This window comes from Pseudorasbora parva, chromosome 5 (genome assembly GCF_024679245.1).
Source record: "Pseudorasbora parva isolate DD20220531a chromosome 5, ASM2467924v1, whole genome shotgun sequence".
NCBI lineage: Eukaryota > Metazoa > Chordata > Actinopteri > Cypriniformes > Gobionidae > Pseudorasbora > Pseudorasbora parva.
In genome coordinates this window covers 40,365,716-40,385,354 of record NC_090176.1, presented here as the reverse complement: position 1 = coordinate 40,385,354, position 19,639 = coordinate 40,365,716, and the positions used below count along the sequence as shown (strand labels likewise).

At 38.0% G+C, this 19,639-nt stretch overlaps 1 protein-coding gene across 3 annotated transcripts in view; it reads left to right on the top strand.

The window, feature by feature from the left end:
* The window catches only part of erbb4b (erb-b2 receptor tyrosine kinase 4b), a 382,561-nt gene that overhangs the window by 221,253 nt on the left and 141,669 nt on the right, over positions 1–19,639 (top strand). For all 3 annotated transcript variants that reach the window (XM_067444314.1, XM_067444316.1, XM_067444315.1), the window contains exon 3: positions 18,940–19,126. In XM_067444314.1, coding sequence (XP_067300415.1) covers positions 18,940–19,126 — 187 coding nt within the window. The remainder of the gene's footprint in view (positions 1–18,939; positions 19,127–19,639) is intronic.

The window sequence follows — 19,639 nt, the reverse complement described above, 5'->3', positions numbered from 1 at the left end:
AATTAATAAATATTTCGATAATTGAACAAGTAATGAAGTAAAAAAAAATTGACCTCTGTCTGTGGTATAGCTAGCAAATTTAATCTGCCCGTGAGTGTCGTCTAGCAACTCTCAGTACCCTTCTGAGCTGTATTCCCCTAACTCTTGCCGGGCAAATCACATTGTGTATAGAGTCGGTGGGCGGGGCCATAATGACGACGGCCGAGTTGCGTTTGCGTGCTTCTAGTAAACACAGAAACTGGCGAACGGCGGTCTTTCGAATCAGCTTTGACCACGACTCTGGAAGACTTGGAGTTAAGCTTTTCTCTGAGAAAAGAACAAAGAACGGCACTGAAGTCATTCTTAAAAAGGGAAGATGTGTTCGGAGTTTTGCTGACCGGATACGGCGAATGTGTAATCTGTCAACAAGCTCTGTTTCACCTTCGTTGCTCTGGTTGGTGGTAGCGCTATCCTATCGCGTGCAGGGAGTTTGACAGACAGCCGTTTATCCCGCCCCTCGGATTGAGTCCCTTCAACACTCTCAGAAAAAAAGGTACAGTTCTGTCACTGGGGCGGTACCCTAAGGTACAAAAGTGAAAAGGTACATCTTTGTACCTTACTCACCCCTAAATGGTTCATATTAGTACCTTAAAAGGTACATATCAGTACTTTAAGAGTGCAAATTAGTACCTTAAAGGTACATAGTAGAACCTTAAAGGTACATATTAGTACCTTTTTGGTTTTGTACCTTAGAGTACCGCCCCAGTGATAGAAATGTACCTTTTTTTCTGACAGTGAATGGGGAGTTTCCAGACCAAACATCTTGATATGGGTCTGGCTTGTCAGGCTATGGCATAGCACTACTAGGTTTACCCACTAGAAAGGGATCAACCATCATTAAAAATGTTAGTGATGGTCCTTGTTAGTACTGTTTCAAACATTAGATATTGTACTTTTGCACTTTGTACTTTGCTGGGTTTTGTATACATATAAATAATTCACATACAACAGGCTGTATACAAAAGTGTAGTATGATATATTGTACCATAGCCAGTGTTTGATGTTTTCTGTCAACAAAATCAGTGTTATTGAAACATCTACAGTGGAATCTAAATGTTTTTTCTAGAAACAGACTGCAAAGTGGCTTAAAGCATTGAGGTTTAAAATGTTTGAGGGTTGCAATGTCAATGGAAGATGACCAGAATTTTAATCTTTCTCATGTCTGGAAAATCTACCTTTTAACTCCAATAACAAGCCAGCCAAAGAGACCTTTAAAACTCAAGAAGAGTGAACGTTCTTAAATCGCGATTTAACATCTGCTTTAGAGACAGAGAGTCTGATCTGCCACCTGCCAGGGCAAAGCTCATACATCACTGACTGCTGCTGCTGATGTCATTTCCTAGATTCAGCACTGCAAAGTTGGAAATTCTTCAGCTTCTGAAGAGATCCCGGGTTCAGCTGCCGTGCGGGGCACATTTTGACATTCTTTGCACAGAACGCCAATCCTCAAAGTTTAAGGTTAATGCATTAAAAGCAAAGATGATCATTTCCTGGCAGTTTCTAGACAACTTCTTTTTCCATAGGGTGACCTTTCACAAATGTAAATATATGGATGGAATTTTTTTTTTTTTTTTACCAAGAGGAAAAAAATAACGAGGTTCACTGAGTCTGTAAGAAATCTACCAAGCATTTGAAACATCTAGAACTGGGCCCTGCAATACAGGAAATCCTTGCAGTGGCAGATCAAATAAAAATGTGAAGGTTTGTCTCGAGTACTCCGATTCTTGTCAGCATCACATACTTGGCATCTCGGTGTGCAGAGGACAGGATAAAAAGGAAATGGACACAGACAGACTCTGTCATCTGAATCAAAGAAAAAAGGCATTTGAAGACAAAATGGAGAAGACATATTCACTTTGACTATGGGGATATGAAGATAGATGCATTGTTTGAGTGAGGAAAGCTCCATTTAAAGGGTTTGTTTAATTCTGTCAACACACACTCATGCCATTTCTGACCCCTTTTTTTGTTTTTGTTGAGAAATATAAAATTGAATGAATGAGATGTCTAACTTCACTAACAAAAGTGGATGGTAATTTATGATTTCAGGAGATTGTCTTGACCAGGACCACACGCCTAAATGCATTGAAGCAACTGCCATGTGATTGGTTGATTAGATAATTGCATTAATGAGAAATTTAACAGGTTCCTAATAATGAGTATATATAGAACATACTTAATTTCAAATGTAGTACCTAATAAGAGCATGCGGTTTTGGATCCAGTTATGGACTTTTTGCATGTTTTATGGTGCTTTTTTTGAGTAGTATAAACAAAAGATATATAGGTTGTTTCTTTCAAAAGATATACAGTACATTTTTCCTGACATCTTTTGTGTTTCCTTTTTAGAGAGACAGAGAGATTCAGTGGGTTTCATGTTGAGGAAAAAGAGCAAAGGGAAGTGATCTGTATCATGGGTAGAGTCAGCAAAAGGAGATGGATATCATTCTTAATTACCATTGTGCCCAATCAATATGATAGGAACTCAGGCATATTTCATTGTGGGGTGATGAAGTCTGTGTGCGTGAAAGCTTTTATTAAGTGCAGATAAAACAAATAGATGGATGATTATATTAAGACATCTCAGGAAGCACTCTGTTTTCATGAGGCATTTCCCCACAGCAGATCACAATAAATCGACACACACACATCTCTAGAGAGAGGATGAGAGTGTGGTATATAGTGTCACAGCAGTTCTGCTGCTGTGATCCTTAGTCCACGGGGAAAAGGTGGGAAGTAGAGGAAACAGGATAAAAGACAGACTTCCTGCAGAGTTACAGGTTTTCTTTCTCTCACAGTAATCAAGGCTCTTAACACACAATCCCAGCCAGCCAGCCTCCATCTTAGAATGTGGCTTTCCTGCAAGAGCGCCCACACTTTCCGACCCCCGCGGAGTGTGAGATGAAAGAGTTTGTAGGGTCCGAAGGGACCGCTCGCTCAATCAGTAATGAGCTTCACACCTGTGACTGGCCTTGCATACACAGATGTTTATATTTACATTTTTTCATTTAGCAGACGCTTTATCCAAAGCGTCTTACAAATGAGGAATACAAACAGCGATTCATCTTAAAAAGGCAATAAACACGGGAAGTGCTTGTAATACAAAGTTTCAGACATGGTCCAGAATATTACAAGGAGGAATTGAGGAATAGTACAGGCAAAGATGAAGGAATTGTGCAAGCATAGAATTATTATCAGTAGTAGCAGGATGCAGTTGCTCGCAGAAGAGATGAGTTGTTTCTGTATGCAAGCATCAATGTTTTGAACTCGATGTCAAGGTCTTCAACTTGGGCTCGTTGAAGACCAGTCGTGCTGCTGCATGCATTCTGAATAATTTGAGAGGTTTGACTGCACATGATTGAAGTCCTGCCAGAGGAGCAGTGCAATAGTCTAGCATAGAAATGACCAGGGCCTGGACGAGAAGTTTCAGTGCAAACCTGCATGGCCGTGCTGTTGGATAGTCTCTCTAATGTCACTATTCCAAAGTCTTGTGATCTCCAGCAGAATCCTAAAATAGAATTGTCATTGGACTGACAAATATATAGTATATCATTGTACTCAATTCGATTTAAATTCAAAGGGGTATATTTAAGTTAGAATGTCCTTTTTGGGTAAATGTTAAAGACATTTTATGTCTGCTAATGCAGCAAATTATGCAGGCAGTGTTTTAGATTGATTGAACCTGGTCTTTTTGAACTGTTCATAAAAGAACATTAGAGTAATTAGTTTTGGAAATTGGGTTTGAATGATCACTCTGATTTTGATTAATTAAAATGAACCAACTCATGTCATGTGTCAACAGTCATGTGTTCATGATTCAGACTACACTGGTGTTCTATTTATTTTTCATCCACTACAAACAACCAGGTCTTAATCATCGGCTCATAGTCATCTGTTCGTGAATCGGAATAGAGTGGCATGCATTTTTCATTCACTAATAACCAGCTCATAAGAGTAATTTGTTCATGAATCAAACTAGACGGGCCGTTCTGTATGTTTTTGATGCATTTGAAAGACTCATACAAGTAATTTCTTTGTGAATTGTAGTAAGCTGGGTCAACCTGTATGTTTTTAAATAATTTGTTTGTGAATCAGACTACACTGGTCCTGTTCTAGCCGATGTTTGTTTTTTTGTGCATCAGGCAGGGGCGTAACTACAGACAGTGCAGGCAGTGCAGCCGCACTGGGGCCCGTGCGGCAGGGGGGCCCGCAGCGCACACGGGCCCATGCCCACATTGCAAACGGGCCCATGGCGACAAAGTGACTCCGCAGAATATTGTGACACTCACATTTCAAATGAAAAGCACTGGTTTCCAATCCGTAGCGGCTCTGAGCAGAGTGCAGCGCACGTCTGAAGCAGAGGTGTGTGTGTGTGTGTGTGTGTGTGTGTGTGTGTGTGTGTGTGTGTGTGTGTGTGTGTGTGTGTGTGTGTGTGTGTGTGTGTGTGTGTGTGAATCTGAGCGTCATTAGTCTGTCACCGCTCGTCAATGTCAAAATATTTGATAAAACCAATCAAATCAGAGAAGGCGGGCTTTATGGTAACACAGAAACTGCTGACGCTGAGCGCAATTTTTTTTTTAGGAGCGCAACTCGACGTCAAGTAAGATAAATGCAGCTAAACTAAACATTCATGTTTGACAGCTGCTGCTTTAAGTCAGAAATGTTAATCAAAAGAAAAAAATATTTAGGCGAATGAATAAACTTGTTGTGTCTAATTTTTAGACATTTTTAACTGGAAATATGCCTATGTGATTCCTAATGTAGGCCTAATTAACGAACAAGAAATATTAACAAAGCCATTTTCATCAGATTAGGCATAAGATTAATAATAAATGTGTATATATTGTAAATTAATATAATTCTATTTTTAACATTCAGTAAATAATTTTTTTTTTTTTTTTTAAACTCAGCTTTTTCAGCCTGTATTGGGCATAAGATTAGTATTGAATGTGTTCATATTGTGATTTTAATAAACTTAAAACTTTGATAAATAGTAAATTAAGTAAGTAGATTATCTTAAAAGAACATCTTAAAATGCTCATATGTAGATCATAGAAATCAAAATTTTCTCGGGGGAGCATGTTAGAACCCCCTAACATTTGGGATCTTGGTGATTATAAACCTGCCTACATTATTGGGTATGATTAATGCATGTACAGTATGCCCATGCAGTAAGGTGTTAATATTTGCTTTATAAGTAATGATAAACAGCCAATATCTTAGGGGTATGCATGTTTGTAAGCTATTAGTTAATAGCGCAATTTGGACCCTAAACTGAATAGTGTTAACATTTTTTCTACAGGCCTACCCTCACTGGGGGCTGAGCCGCCCTAAAATGAAAATCATAGAAACGCCCCTGATTTTCACCATCATCACCCGCGTGTAGTGCCAGAAGACGCGAATGAGAACATCTGTCTCTGTGCACTCATCCGAAAGCGCGCAGTCTCACAGCGAGGAAATAGAGTTCTCTTTCAAGTGTTGCGTTTGAATGGACAAACTCACAAAAAAAGTAGCCTATGTCAACATGTCCATCTTGATGAGTCTCTAGTAATATTGTTATCTACTTTTTTTGGCCTTCAGAACATCTTAAAATACATATATGTAGATCCTAGAAATCTAAATTTTCTCGGGGGAGCATGCCCCCGAACCCCCCTAAATAACTCACATTTGGAATCTTACTGATTATAAAAGAGTGTCTTTTTTACGATTAAGGGATGTAGGCCCTACGGTGACACAGAATAAGCCATTAATATAACTAATTCATCTAACTACATAGCCTGCACTAGGGCCCATCATTAGTAAGTTACGCCACTGGCATCAGGTGAGGACATTACAGTATAAATTCTTGTATGTTTGTTACATTTAGACAAACAACTTCCTAACTAAGAAAATGGTAAGAAATGCTTTGATGCAGTGTGGCTTTGACCCTCCCTTTCGCACAGAGGCGGGGCACTCTAGCAAGGACGCTAAAGACCACAGCTAGGGGTGTTCGACTGCAGAGTTTTTGGAGTTGACTCTCACTGTACTCCACTCCATTTACTCCACTCCACTACTCCACTCCATTTACTTTACATTAAAACAGGGTCATAAATGAGGCAAGATGACAGTCGTTACAGATTTAATTTATTTTTCCCTGACACAAAGCTTTAAATTTCCCTTTTTATAACAACACACTTTTAGCGTGATTGTCCAAATAAGTAAAATTTAGCGATGACTTTAGCTGTTGCCAATACCTAATTTCCTATGTCATGAAAAACAGCCATAGTCAAACATTTTCAGAATGAAATAAACAAGATATTCTTTAATGAATTCAACTTATGATAATGGTCGGGTCATGGTACTCAACGCGCAGAATCATTGTCTCAAAATGTGCTTGGAAAGGAGAGATAAAGATAAAGAAAATGTGTACAATGCATACAAAAATACATGCAGTTATGTACACGTATTGATGTGTTTTGTTGTTGATGTGAGTTTTTTATGATTTATGGTTAGTTTAATGATTATGAACACAAGGTTAACCATGGAAAACCAAATCTATATTTATTGCATTTGCATTAATATAGGCTACCATCAATACTAAAGCTGACATGGAGGTATGTGTAATTACAAACTAAAGTCACTATGACTGTTATACTTCTAAAGTAAGCTGCATGTAGGATAAATGTATATGACAAAGTTTCTGCGACAAGTTCTCTGAAGGGGTGTAAAACGTCAGTGTCCATATTCCTTGCTTCATTTCATAACTTAGCTTATAGTGCATTCAACTGTCTATGGATTATAGAATCATTAAACAATTGAGCATTTTTGGACACAGAAACGGAGTTGACTTCCCATCACTAACTACAGCCTCTAGCGTCTGTTGCTTATGCACCTGTTGAGATCTCTTGAGATTTTGATGTTACTTCGGAAGCATAACAAAAATTAAAATGTTGCCATGTGTTTTAAACATGTATTTATTTGTGTTTCATTAGGCCTATGCTTCAACTGGAAAAGCTTGTTCTGTATCTCAAAACCAGCGTCTGTGTGCACACAGATGGAGCGCTCCTGTGCCAGACATGTTTCCCAAACATATTTTTAAGCGGTGAAATATAAAGATATCACATTGGAGCATCAACACACTGCTGAGCCAGATGGTTTGAAAAATGCATGTTTGCTAAAACAAAGCCCAAAGCTCCATTAATGATCGGTGACATCATTGTAGCAGTGGGCTGCTGTCTGCTCCTGTGGTGTCTACTCTTGTGTGAGATAGGCAGCATTCTGGAGGAATAGGACGGATCCCTATAGGAACTGTTTACAGCGCTGTCAACTCTTAAAGACAGCTCACTCCACCTTCAAAACATGTCATCCTACTCTCTCTTCTCTAAAATGACAGGTTGGTCCCGCTGGAGATGCAGCTATTAAAGCATAGATATGGTGTTTTACAACAAAAGTGTTTGTTTCCGATAGTGTGCAATCGTCCATATGTTGGCACTGCTTGGAAGTATGAAAAATATAATTTCTTTTTTGCTTTTCAATGATATTGCTTTTCTCATTTCCATATGCACAAATGATGCGGTAACACTAGATTAGGAATCACATAGTTCACTAACTAAGTTATTACTTTATATTGATAGTTAGTAAGGCAGTTATTGTTAGTTATGTTTTGGTAAATCTAGCAATTTACAATTCTCAGAATTGCAAGATATTAACTCACAATTGAGTTATAATGTCAGAATTGCATGATATAAAGAGATATAAACTTGCAATTGTGACATATAAATTCACAGTTCCGCGTTTGTCAAATTTTGAGGAAAATACTTTTTTTCCTCAGAATTGCAAGTTATAAAGTCAGAAAATTTTCAGTTCTTGGGGAAAAAAAGTATTTTCCTCAAAAAAGTCAGAGTTGTGTGATAAAGTTGCAGTTCCCTTTTTTCTTTTTTTTTTCTGTTATTCTGTGGTGGAAACATAATTCTTAACTTGTAGAAAGAAGTTCAGGCTTATAGTACAGTATTCATTAAGTTTATTGTCTCTGTTTTTTCAGCTATGCTTGTACATTTAGAATCAGGTATTATATTTGCACATTTACTGTACTCTGCCATTCAAAAGTTTTAACTCAAATCAATATTGTCTTGTGTTTGAATTGCTCTTTAAAGGCACTTGCAGTATCTGGGCTTCTCAAATAGAAATAGTATTTGTATTTATCTCAGAATGTAGCTGAACAAGCAACAAGGTAATATTCAAAAACGCAGCAATCCATTTCCTTAACATGCAGTATAAAATTACAGAGAACACCTCCCTGTCTGTCATGTCTGCGCCTGGGTTTCAAATATTTGCTGTCACAGAATGTTTTGTGGTAATCAACATATCCTGCAGGCTTTGCTTATCAATGAGCCTGACATGTGTCTGTTGCACTGTCTAAGCCAATGAGAATCAAACAGAGCGCCTTTCATTCGCAATTTCTCTCACAGTGGAAGTATGGCGTCTCCGTCAGTCCACACTGATTAGACATGACATGTTTTATGTTTTATAGTGACAGGGATTTCCACAAAGAAGTTATATTAAAGAAGGTAATTGGTTTAATGTAGCTCAAAAGCGTGTTTACCTTTAAAACTCTGATACATGAAATGTGTTTGTGGGGGGAAAAAGAAAAAAGGATTTTAAGTTTCTTTGATTGTGCTTTTGTTCGGTTTGTTCGAGATAGAATGTCCTTCTGTTTTGGTTGAAGGGTGAGATGAAACATCAGATGCATCTTTGTGAGTTCAAAATATCAATATAAGCATTATTTATTTCAAGTTTTGTTTTCAAGTCATTCTTTGAAGTAAACTTAAAGGAGAGAAATAAAGGATAAATGGAACAGGAGAGGATTCAGGACTGCATAACTCTGGAACATAATATACTATATTGCCAAAAGTTTTGGGACGGCTGCTTTTACATGCTCATGAACTTAAATGACATCCCATTCTTAATTCGTAGGGTTTATTATGGAATTGGCCCAACTCTTCTGGAAGGCTTTCCACAAGGTTTAGGAGTGTGTTTATGTGAATTTTTGACCATTCATCTAGAAGCACATCAATGTTGGGCGAGAAAGCTGTCTCGCAGTCTCCGCTCTAATTCATCCCAAAAGCGTTCTATTGGGTTGAGGTCAGGACTCTGTGCAGGCCAGTCAAGTTCCTCCACATCAAACTCTCTCATCCATGTGTTTATGGACCTTGCTTTGTTCAAGTCTTGTAGCTATTGACTGCAGAAAGTTGGCGAATTCTGTGCTGATTTTTACGTGGCCTACCACTTTGTGGTTGAGTTGCTGTTGTTCCCAATTGCTTCCAATTTGTTATAATACCACTTAAAGTTGACTGTGGAATTTAGTAGTGAAGAAATTTCATGAATGGACTTATTGCACAGGTAGCCTGGCTCTGCCCTTAAAATAATTTAATTAAAATTTAATTCAGCACTGGTATTATACATTTTGGTATTGATTTATAATAAGTATGCTGTAATAAAGTACTTACACGTAATTAGCAAACTATTAGTTTATAGTTAGTCAATTAGTTTATAAACTGTAGTCAATGCATTAATAGACTATACAAAAAGTGAGTTCTGTACAGTACATTGTAATTAAGTTATTATTGTTTAATTAGCTTATATGTGAAGAGTAAGATAATGCTTAACCAACTTAACAGTAAGTAGTTCTCACTTTAGGTTTGGCCACGGTAAATGGTAAAGTGAAATGAATTCTAAGTTCTAACTTTAAACCAACCTTTATAAGATAAATAATAATATATTAATTGCATATTTAGTGTTCTTTAAAATGGCTAAAATAATTGGCTGGACCAATTATTAAGATATTTGAGTTTCTATTATTTTATGAATTTTTTAAACTTTAGGACCTTTTTGACACTTTTAAGGAATGTTACATTATTATTGAAATGGGAGAAACTGTACGGTAACAGAGTTGCACACACTATTGGCCATGGCTAAATATTATATTTTGGAGCCATTTTTGCAGATTATGTCATGGTTATGTCATAGTGTTACATTCACTGTTGGATACAGAGAACTCAAGATCTTTACAGACATTTGATGTGTTTAGTTAGTTGCTGCTCTTTCTAGGTCAGTAGTTTAACAAGCATTTCTTACAAAAAAAAAAAAAAAGTTTTTCACCTCTAATGCCTTTAAAAAAAAGTGTGACACCAGCTGCATGGAAATTAACACCTGCATGTTGATTTACAGAACTTAAGGAATGATGACTACAAACTCTGCTAATAAGTAATTATAATAATCAGATCAAATATTTGCATAATAATGATAAATATGTACTCATTATACAACTTTTTAGAGATGTAGCAGAGAGATGCTATGCCTGTATTTTTTGAGGGTAGGACAATCAGTGATCCAAACCCTGGATCCTCTATGTATGTCTCCGCCCACTCTTCTAAAAGACACAACAAGAGCTATATGTATGTAAATTAGCATTAATTAGCATAATGGTATACACAGGGCCATGGTGTTTCTGTACGTTTATACTCTCTCTTTTAAAATCTCTATCAATCTCTCTTTGTCTAGTATGTCCTCCTCCTCCTCCTCTCTCGTTTTCAACCTCTCTGTTGTCTTCTCTGAACTGGAACAGGTGGAGTATTAATTATGCATTAAAATATACAGAGGACCAACTATGATCCACTCGACTGTAGCCCTGTCGTTCGCCTCATCCTCATCCTCATCTCTCTGTCTATCTTTCTTTCTCCACTTCCCATTTGTTTCTCTCCATTCCACTCCTGTTTGTGAATTTCAAGAGTTTATTTCCACACTGAGCACGTCTCGGGGAGTGAAAGGGGGTTTTGTTTTCGGGGCACACTTGCTCTTTTCCGACACTACCACTGAGAAAAGACAGAATCCCTGGAAATCTTGCAGATCTGTCCATATCTTTCTCCTTTACTTTGTTGACTGCTGTTTTCTCTGACTGTGTTTGAATTAAAGGCCCAGGGTGAACTGACTAAACAGTTGTGACTTTTGCGCTCTATATTTTACCACAGAAACGCGTTTAGCAATATATTGTAGGCACTTTAGATGATCTGGTCTATGTTCCTACACTGTAAAAAAATTATTTAGAAAAAAAGTTATCTGGTTGCCTTAAAATTTTGAGTTCATTGAAATTAACATTTTGAGTTAATACAATGAACATTTTTTGAGATTCGACAACCTTTATTAAAATATTATTAAATATTATTATTATTATTATTTTGTAAGCATATTGGGGAATTGTGTGTGTTTTATTTCTGATGACGCAGTGAAACATGCCAAATAGTGCTATTTTCATGATTTATCAATTTTTTTATGTGGTTCAGATACAATAATACTTTGAGTTTCTATTTATTAAACAAATTTCCTTTATTGTATCAACTCAATTTTTTTATTTCAATAAACTCAAAATTTTATGGCAACCAGGTTACTTACTTTTTAAGTTAAACCAACAAAAAAAATATATATATATATATATATTTTTTACAGTGTATATTAGGGATGTCCCGATCCGATCACATGATCGGAAATCGGGCCCGATCACGTGATTTCAGACTCGATCGGAATCGGACGTTACATCCCGATCAGGACTTGGATATAATGTATATTCTGGGGTGAGCTGAGCATGATGACGCATCAATAATATGGGTTGTAACTTGAAAATAATGCTTTATGTATGTTTCTGTAGATGGATACACGTGCTGGCTCCTCGTTGATACATTACAACAGCGCTAATATCACCCGTGTATATTCGCCAGAAGACGCGAATGAGAGCGCGCGCGCTGATCTGTCTCTGTGCATCATCGAAAACACGCACTCGTCTCACAGCGCGCAAATATTGAGTTCTCTTTCAAGACTTGCGCTTAAACGGACCAACTTACACAAGAAGTATGTTAACACGTCCATCTTGATGAGTATCCAAGCAGACATAGCCTGAATATGCCTTAAGAGGACTTTATACAGTCAAGAAAGACGACGCAGAGCCTTCCTTCAGGTCTTAAAGGGGCAGTAGCCTTTTTTTGCCCCGAAAGGTCCCGCCTCTTACCATAACAGGGAGATGCAAGAGCTGAATGTGCGCTCTTCTCCACGTGGAAGAGCAACAAGACCACACACCCTATTTTGCGTGTTCTTGTGGGCGGAGGGTTAGTCAACAAACGGTTCTAGTGACGTCATTACATCCCTGCACTTCCTGCTGTAGTCCAAACCGGCCGTTCACTATAGGCTTTGAAAGGGAACTTCTGTTGAATAAAATATCTCGCTTGGCATTGAACTTTGAGCTTTATAATTTTACAGGTATTATTTATGCTCTAACAGCAATATTTCACACGAACTAAAGTTTGAAAGATGGAATCGCGAAGAACAGGACCTTTAAAAATTACATTTTTGTCTGGTTTGCCTCAGGTCTAACAGCCTTCGTCAATGTTAAAATGATTGCGATGGCCAATCAAATCAAAGTAGACGGGGTTTCCATTCTCTCTTTCTCATGCACCCAGCTTTCACACACAAACGAGCATGTCAATCTATCACTTAATGACGTTGCGGAGAGAGACAAATCTTTCCAGTGAAATCACAAAGCAAAATGCACACAAACGTGTTCCTGCTTAAAATACAATCATTGATGAACATATTTGATTTTAATGAAGAAGAAATAAAACATTATGAGAGCGGATTAGAACCCGGAACATCTATCTATCTATCTATCTATCTATCTATCTATCTATCTATCTATCTATCTATCTATCTATCTGTCTATCTGTCTATCTGTCTATCTGTCTGTCTGTCTGTCTGTCTGTCTGTCTGTCTATCGATCTAATCTACTAATGCGAAGAATCTCGGGGCTAATAATATATTTGACAAAAATGAATGGTTTGCAAATAGTCCCAAACGGATTATTTCCCATCTAGAATTAGACCTAGAAATTTGTTCATTGTTTTTTTTATAAAAATAAACAAAATTGGTCCCTCCAATGTTCAAGACATGGTTACGGTCTTGTATGTAGGTGCAACATTACTTATAGTCAACAGGATTTGTTAAAGGGATCCCAGATCATCAGTATGAAGTGAAACCAAAATCACTTTGTAGTCCATATACAGTAACAGTATCTTTACCAGCACTAAGTTGGCTTTCAAAGCTCAGATGTCCTTCTTTTGTCAGTATCAGAAGAGCTTTAAGTGGACCAGTGTCATCAGATCTTACAAACCCAACATCAGGGATCCCATATCTCCCGCTCTCTCTTCTCACACCTCATGGAGGAACATGAGCTGTATTTATAGATTGGCTTTATCAGGACTGTTGGACTGTTACCTTTAACAGGCATCATGTGGGCTCAAATGGGCCCTAGTGCTGGCTGTATCTTTAAGTGCTCTATTAGACCACCTGTAAGAGTCTCTCTCATTGGCTTCTAAAAGCATCTTTGGTGTCTGTTGTTGGTTTAAAAGTCCAGTAGATAGGATATGTAGAAATGTTGATATATATATATATTAGGGCCGGGACTCGATTAAAAAAATTAATCTAATTAATTAGAGGCTTTGTAATTAATTAATCGAAATTAATCGCATTTTAATCGCATATAAATATTTGACCTGAGAACAATGAGAAGTAATTTTTCACATGTATTTTTAGTATACCATTGAATAATGACTGAATACATAAGCTTAATCAACAAAATATTGTTTATTTATTTCAGTCCAGCAGACCAGCGCAATGTTTGCCATTAAGTTTAGCAAAAGCATATTTGTGATATTTGAGGCTCGATGTGCTGCGGTGATACGCAGATTCCTTGTTGTACAGCTTGCTCACAACCCTGCTCTTGACGATGCTTCCATTCTTTCGTTTTTTAAAACAAAATTTCCCATCCACGGGGCCAAGCAAAGCAGTCTCATCAGCTTCTTCGTTCATGTTCACTCATGCCCTGCGTCTCAATCAGCTCCCTAGTTCCCTAGTCGGGGCACTGATCAAGACATAAGTCAATGGGCTGACTCCCTGATCAGTGCCCTGACTACTGAACTAGGGAGCGGATTGAGCCGCAACCCATGTTGTTGTCGTGACTCCGGAGCGCTAGTTGGTGTTCCAGTATAATCGGTCCGTAGAAACTGATTTATTGAAAAACGTTCCGCGGTGCAAAAATAAATGCGGTTAAATTTTTATTTTATTTTTTGCGTAATTAATTAACGCGTTAAAGTCACGTAATTAATTAATCTTAATTAACGCGTTAAAGTCCCGGCCCTAATATATATATATATATATATATATATATATATATATATATATATATATATATATATATATATATATATATATATATATACATATATATATATATATATATATATATATATATATATATATATATATATATATATATATATATATATATATACCTGCTTTAAAAAAAAAAATCTTCTGAAGTTGAACTGTTTTGATCTACAGATATAACCATAAATTGTTGTCTTTTACCACTTTTTTAGACATTGCATCCATAGTTTTTTTTTATTTATTTTTTATTATTATTATTTATTTATTTATTTAACTTTGTAGAGGATCACCCAGTTTGGGTGTAACACAAAAAAATTGTACTCCAAATACAACAGAAACAAATTGGTTGAAAGTTCTCACAACTGAACACTGAGCATCATTTGACATCCTGAACAAAGATGCAGTGACAGTCATCCTTGTGTTACAGGTGCACTTACCTGTGCCAGAGCCTTAACTGTGCCCTTACATTAGAGGTTAAGATACTGTAGAAGGTAACAAAACAGAATGTGTTGTTTTGTGTGTCCATTGATCTCTGTATACCTCAGGTCGGATGTGTTCTGTTTAACAACAGGTGGAGAGAGCTCCTCATTGATGCCACGTCATTAGCTATAAACTGCGCTTGTAATCACAACAAGGTGTTTACCTTTATTTATGTGCTTCATTATTGAGCAAACAGCAAGAAGAAAGAGGACCCCATCCTATCCCTCTCCTCTGCTCTCTTCTCCACTCTGGGAAGTATCGATCCACTGGCTTGAAAATAACAAATTAGTTTGAGAAAGAGGAATTAAATGGTGTTGGAAAGCGAGTGCGGAAAGCCAAATAGGCTGTGTGGAAAATCTCTGTAAAGTAATCCTTTAATTAAATTAGGAGAAGTACAACAAAGATGTTGCTGTTTTTTTTTTTTTTTTTCACCCTCTACTTTCCCCCTCTCTCATGTCTTTTAGACAGCAGCAGGTTCCAGAGGTTGCTAGGTAACTGGGATGGGTTTAGTTCCTGGTGGCCAGGGGAGAGGGGGTTGTTGGCAGGATGTGGCAGCAAGTGCAGTGACTTTTTGTTGGCCGTAAGGAGAGGAAGAGGAAATGGAGGGACCACAGCAAGGTCAAAGGCTTGGCCAGTATTCATGCTTTCATCCAAATTCAGATGCCATGACAGGATTAGAGTATGTGAGTGGAGTGGCAGTTTTTTAAACGTTTTCTTCTCCTCGCTTGGTGATAAAAGAAACCAAGTTCACCATATAGCAAAATGTGCTTAATATTATTTTGTAACGAAGTGCACACTATATTGCTAATCAATATTCAAGAATATATTGGTGCACATAATGTGTGTTTAATATTTATAGTTGATGTTAATAATTTTATTTCCACATGTAAAAAGAATCAACCTTTTCTTCAAACACATGTCTTTTTAAGGTTAAAACTTTTTGTTTCTTCTTTTTTTTTTTTTTTTTACCAAAAATTTTACCAAGGCTTTTACCTTTTTTGATAGTACATTATAGTGTTGTCAAAAGTACTGACCGCGATACAAAATCGGTACTGAAATGTAAAAAACCTGATGCTTTGTAGCCTGGATGCCAGCCGAACTTAGCCCCGCCCACAACATTTTTAGGTCGGGCAATTCGGTCTGGCCTTGCTCCATAGAAGAGTAATTATCTCTGAACAGAAACTGTTCGGTCCAATGAAATCATCAGGGCGGGCTTTAGACGATGATGCACAGATGATAAACAGTACCGTAATCACCAAGTCATCAAGGTGCTTGGATTATATTTTTTCGAATCCTAAACGGAGAGCTTGTTTCTATATGCATTAACCTTCACAATTTCTCTCAGAAATGATGATCATGTTGGGTAAGTACTCTGTGTATCATTAAATTATGTTATTTTTTTACAACACAGACAAAGATCGTTTATTCCAGCCTGATACCAGCACGCGTGCAGACAGGGTTGCCAAGTTTTTACAACAAAACCCGCCAACTACTAGCCCTAAACAATAGCTTCTCGGGGGGTTCTCTGGGGGGAAAATGGTGTTTGGGGTAAAATGTGTGTTATTTTGGCAAGGTTGCCTGCTAAAATTTGCACTCACGGGTCTATATATCACATAATAGTCACTTCAACCCGCGGACATAGAAAACAACCCGCGGAGGAAAAAAAACGCGGACTTGGCAACACCATGGGCAACACAGTGCAGTTGAGCTCTGTTGACATTTGACAATGCGTCCCTTCGTTGCTCTGATTGGTTGTTGGTCTATCCAATTGATGTCTTTCCTGGTTCGGTTGAAACACACCCCATAATCACAGCCCAATGGAGCAGTTTCAGACTCATATTCTGACTAGAAATTGAGTATGACCACGTCAGGCTAGATGCTTTGAGCTCTGTCGAGCGGAATCATAAACACCTCTGACTGGACATTGTGCTCACATGCTCATCAAATATGTCTGTGATTGGCTACTACGATCAGCTCTTCACAAACATGTTGTAAATATACATCAATGACGCTTTTCACAGAACGCTTACACGGAGCGTTCGAAAACAGGCATCTATCAGCCTACCGCTCCACTGGTTGACGCCTGCTTGTGCTTTCAAAACACTTTCAAACACTTTCGTGTTCTTTCAAAGGCTGCCGTGCGTTGATCATTGTAGCCAATCACAGGCACATCCGATGACCGCGTGAGCACAATGGCCAGTCAGAGGTGTTTACGATTACAGCTCAACAGCGCTCAAAGTGTCACATTTTTTACATTTCAGTACCGATTTTGTAGCGTGGTCGGTACTTTTGACAACACTAGTACATTACATTTTTTATCTCACTTTCTGAATGATAAAAGCTCATTGAAGGCACAAGGTTTTGCATTCACGTTTCCATTTCGTTTTCATGTAAACCTGCACCATACAGATGTGTTTGACCATTGCACTTTTTTTTGCGCTAAAGCACTTAGATTTTTTAAACATGTCCGTACACTCGTTTTAACCCAATTTCGGGTCAAATATGGACAAACCCAAATGTTAATTGAAAAGTTTAACCCAAATTTGGTTTGAAATAATTCAGCATTTTTTAGAGTATTAAACAAGTAGAAAAGTCTTGCTAACATACATTTGCATTATGGCCTGTTAATCTGTTGTGCTCCTGATAAAGCAGTATCAGAGTTATAAGTGCTCTTGTCTCCAGTCTGCAGTGCACTCATACTTTATACAGGGTGTACTGAAGTAGCACTGATTCAGCTTACATCTGTGTGTATGCTATTTCCAGCATGTCTGCTCTCCGTACCTTCTCGTCGGAAGTTCTGTAACCCCACTTGACACAATCCTTACAGCGCACATCAGTGATACCCCACGTACATGCACAGGAAGTGCTTCCTGCAACGTCCCTGCAGCTATTAGAACAGTTCATTAGCCCAGATAAATGACTGAGGCTCTGACTGGCCTTCTAGTGCCGCTGCTAAAAAGAGCTCACGTCTCTGCCCATTAGCCGGACATGGCGGACGATGACAGCAGCAGGACCGGCCCTGTCACACTGCATGGGTCCTGAGATGAAGCTCACGGTAACTGACGGCTGTCAGTGAGAGCACTCCCCGTTGTTAGCGCTTCCTCAGGGCTACTTCTGCCCCCCAACACACACACACGCACATTCAGTGTCATCATTCACAGCAGGAGGCGCTCTGTCAGAATGAATGAAACTGTGTCTGCCTTAATGACAGGCATGATGACGGCACCAGTATATCACGGTGAGGGTCTCACGGATGTGGTTGGATAGGTTCGAGTCATCCTTGTGATCATTATCTGTCTAGTAGAGAGAGAGAGAGAGAGAGAGAGAGAGAGAGAGAGAGAGAGAGAGAGAAGGGGAAATAAGAGTAAAAAATAACAAAAAAAGAGAGAGAAAAGACCCTCTGGCTTATTGTGTCCTACTGCTGCCCAGACTGCTGCCCACTCCCAACACTTCAGCTAATGACTGTATGATGAGCCTAGAGGCCTGAGGTGACTCTGCGCATAACTTTACATCTCAACCACTTTCGATTTCACCTTTATAATTGAGACATTTCAGCAGGATCATATGGGAAGAGGCTCTTTTTTAGATATTTATTTTCAAGAAGTAAGCCCTATTTGGACGGGACTAGTTTTCTAAATGCCGTTTGAGTTACAATTCTACTCACTCAACGTCTGATTTTATGTACCATTTTTGACAGGATATGAAGTGTATGCCTTTTCATTTATTATTTACTGATATAATTTAAATGTTATTATTAAAAACCCTATTTAAGTAAACTTACGAGAAGTGGCTGTTTATAATAAAGCAAAATCTATATTTTCTGACACTGATATTAAAATGGGCAGTCTTTGCAGTTTCCATGATTTGGCTCTATTTATTCATTTTATAATTACATTTTTGTTTGGATACCATACACATTGAAATTAAATACAAGCATTCCAAAGATTGTTTTGCAAAAACACATGAGGAGGAGTGTTATAATGTCTCTTTTTATTGGACATTTATAATAAATAAAAAATTCCCCTACATAATAGTGTGGTGTAGGTACTGTATCCACCTCCTTGCACAGTCTAATATGTATTTTTACCCCACTATTTATTTCCAGAAGTTCTTGTTGATTGGTTGGTTTGGTTATTATTTGTTGATTAATGTTTATGATTTATTCTGTCTGCAGTCCATTCGTGAGGTGACCGGCTATGTGCTTGTGGCACTAAATCAGTTTGAATATCTGCCTCTGGAGAATCTTCGCATCATCCGCGGCACAAGGCTGTATGAAGACCGCTACGCTCTGGCTATCTTCCTCAACTACCGCAGAGATGGCAACTTCGGTCTCCGTCAGCTTGGCCTTAAGAACCTTACAGGTACAATATGAGCCTACAAGTCTACAGTTCACATGTGCAGGACTTGTGTTCTCATTATTCCCTGTCTTTCTTATCTCTTCTCAATGTTCTTGATTGAACATAACATTTTTTAAGATGGTTTGACATTTTCTTTAAAGGGGTGTTTGATTGCCCCTTTTTACAAGATGTGAAATAAGTCTCTGATGTCCCCAGAGTGTGCATGTGAAGGTTTAACTCAAAATACCCCACAGATCATTTTTATAGCATGTTAAAATTGTCACTTTTTGAGGGTGAGCAAAAACATGCAGTTTTTGTGTGTCCCTTTAAATTCAAATGATCTGCTGCTCATAGGGTGGAGCTTCTAGAACTCCAATTAGCAGCTCTGATAACCTCATGCAGACAGGCAATGCAAATGTTCAGCCTTTTATGTTCAAACCGGAGTCGGACAACAATGGAGAGACTCAAGTGAAGTGACAGAACAAAAAGTGACAACATGTAGAAAGCAACAAGATGTTCCTTAATGGTTAGTTGATG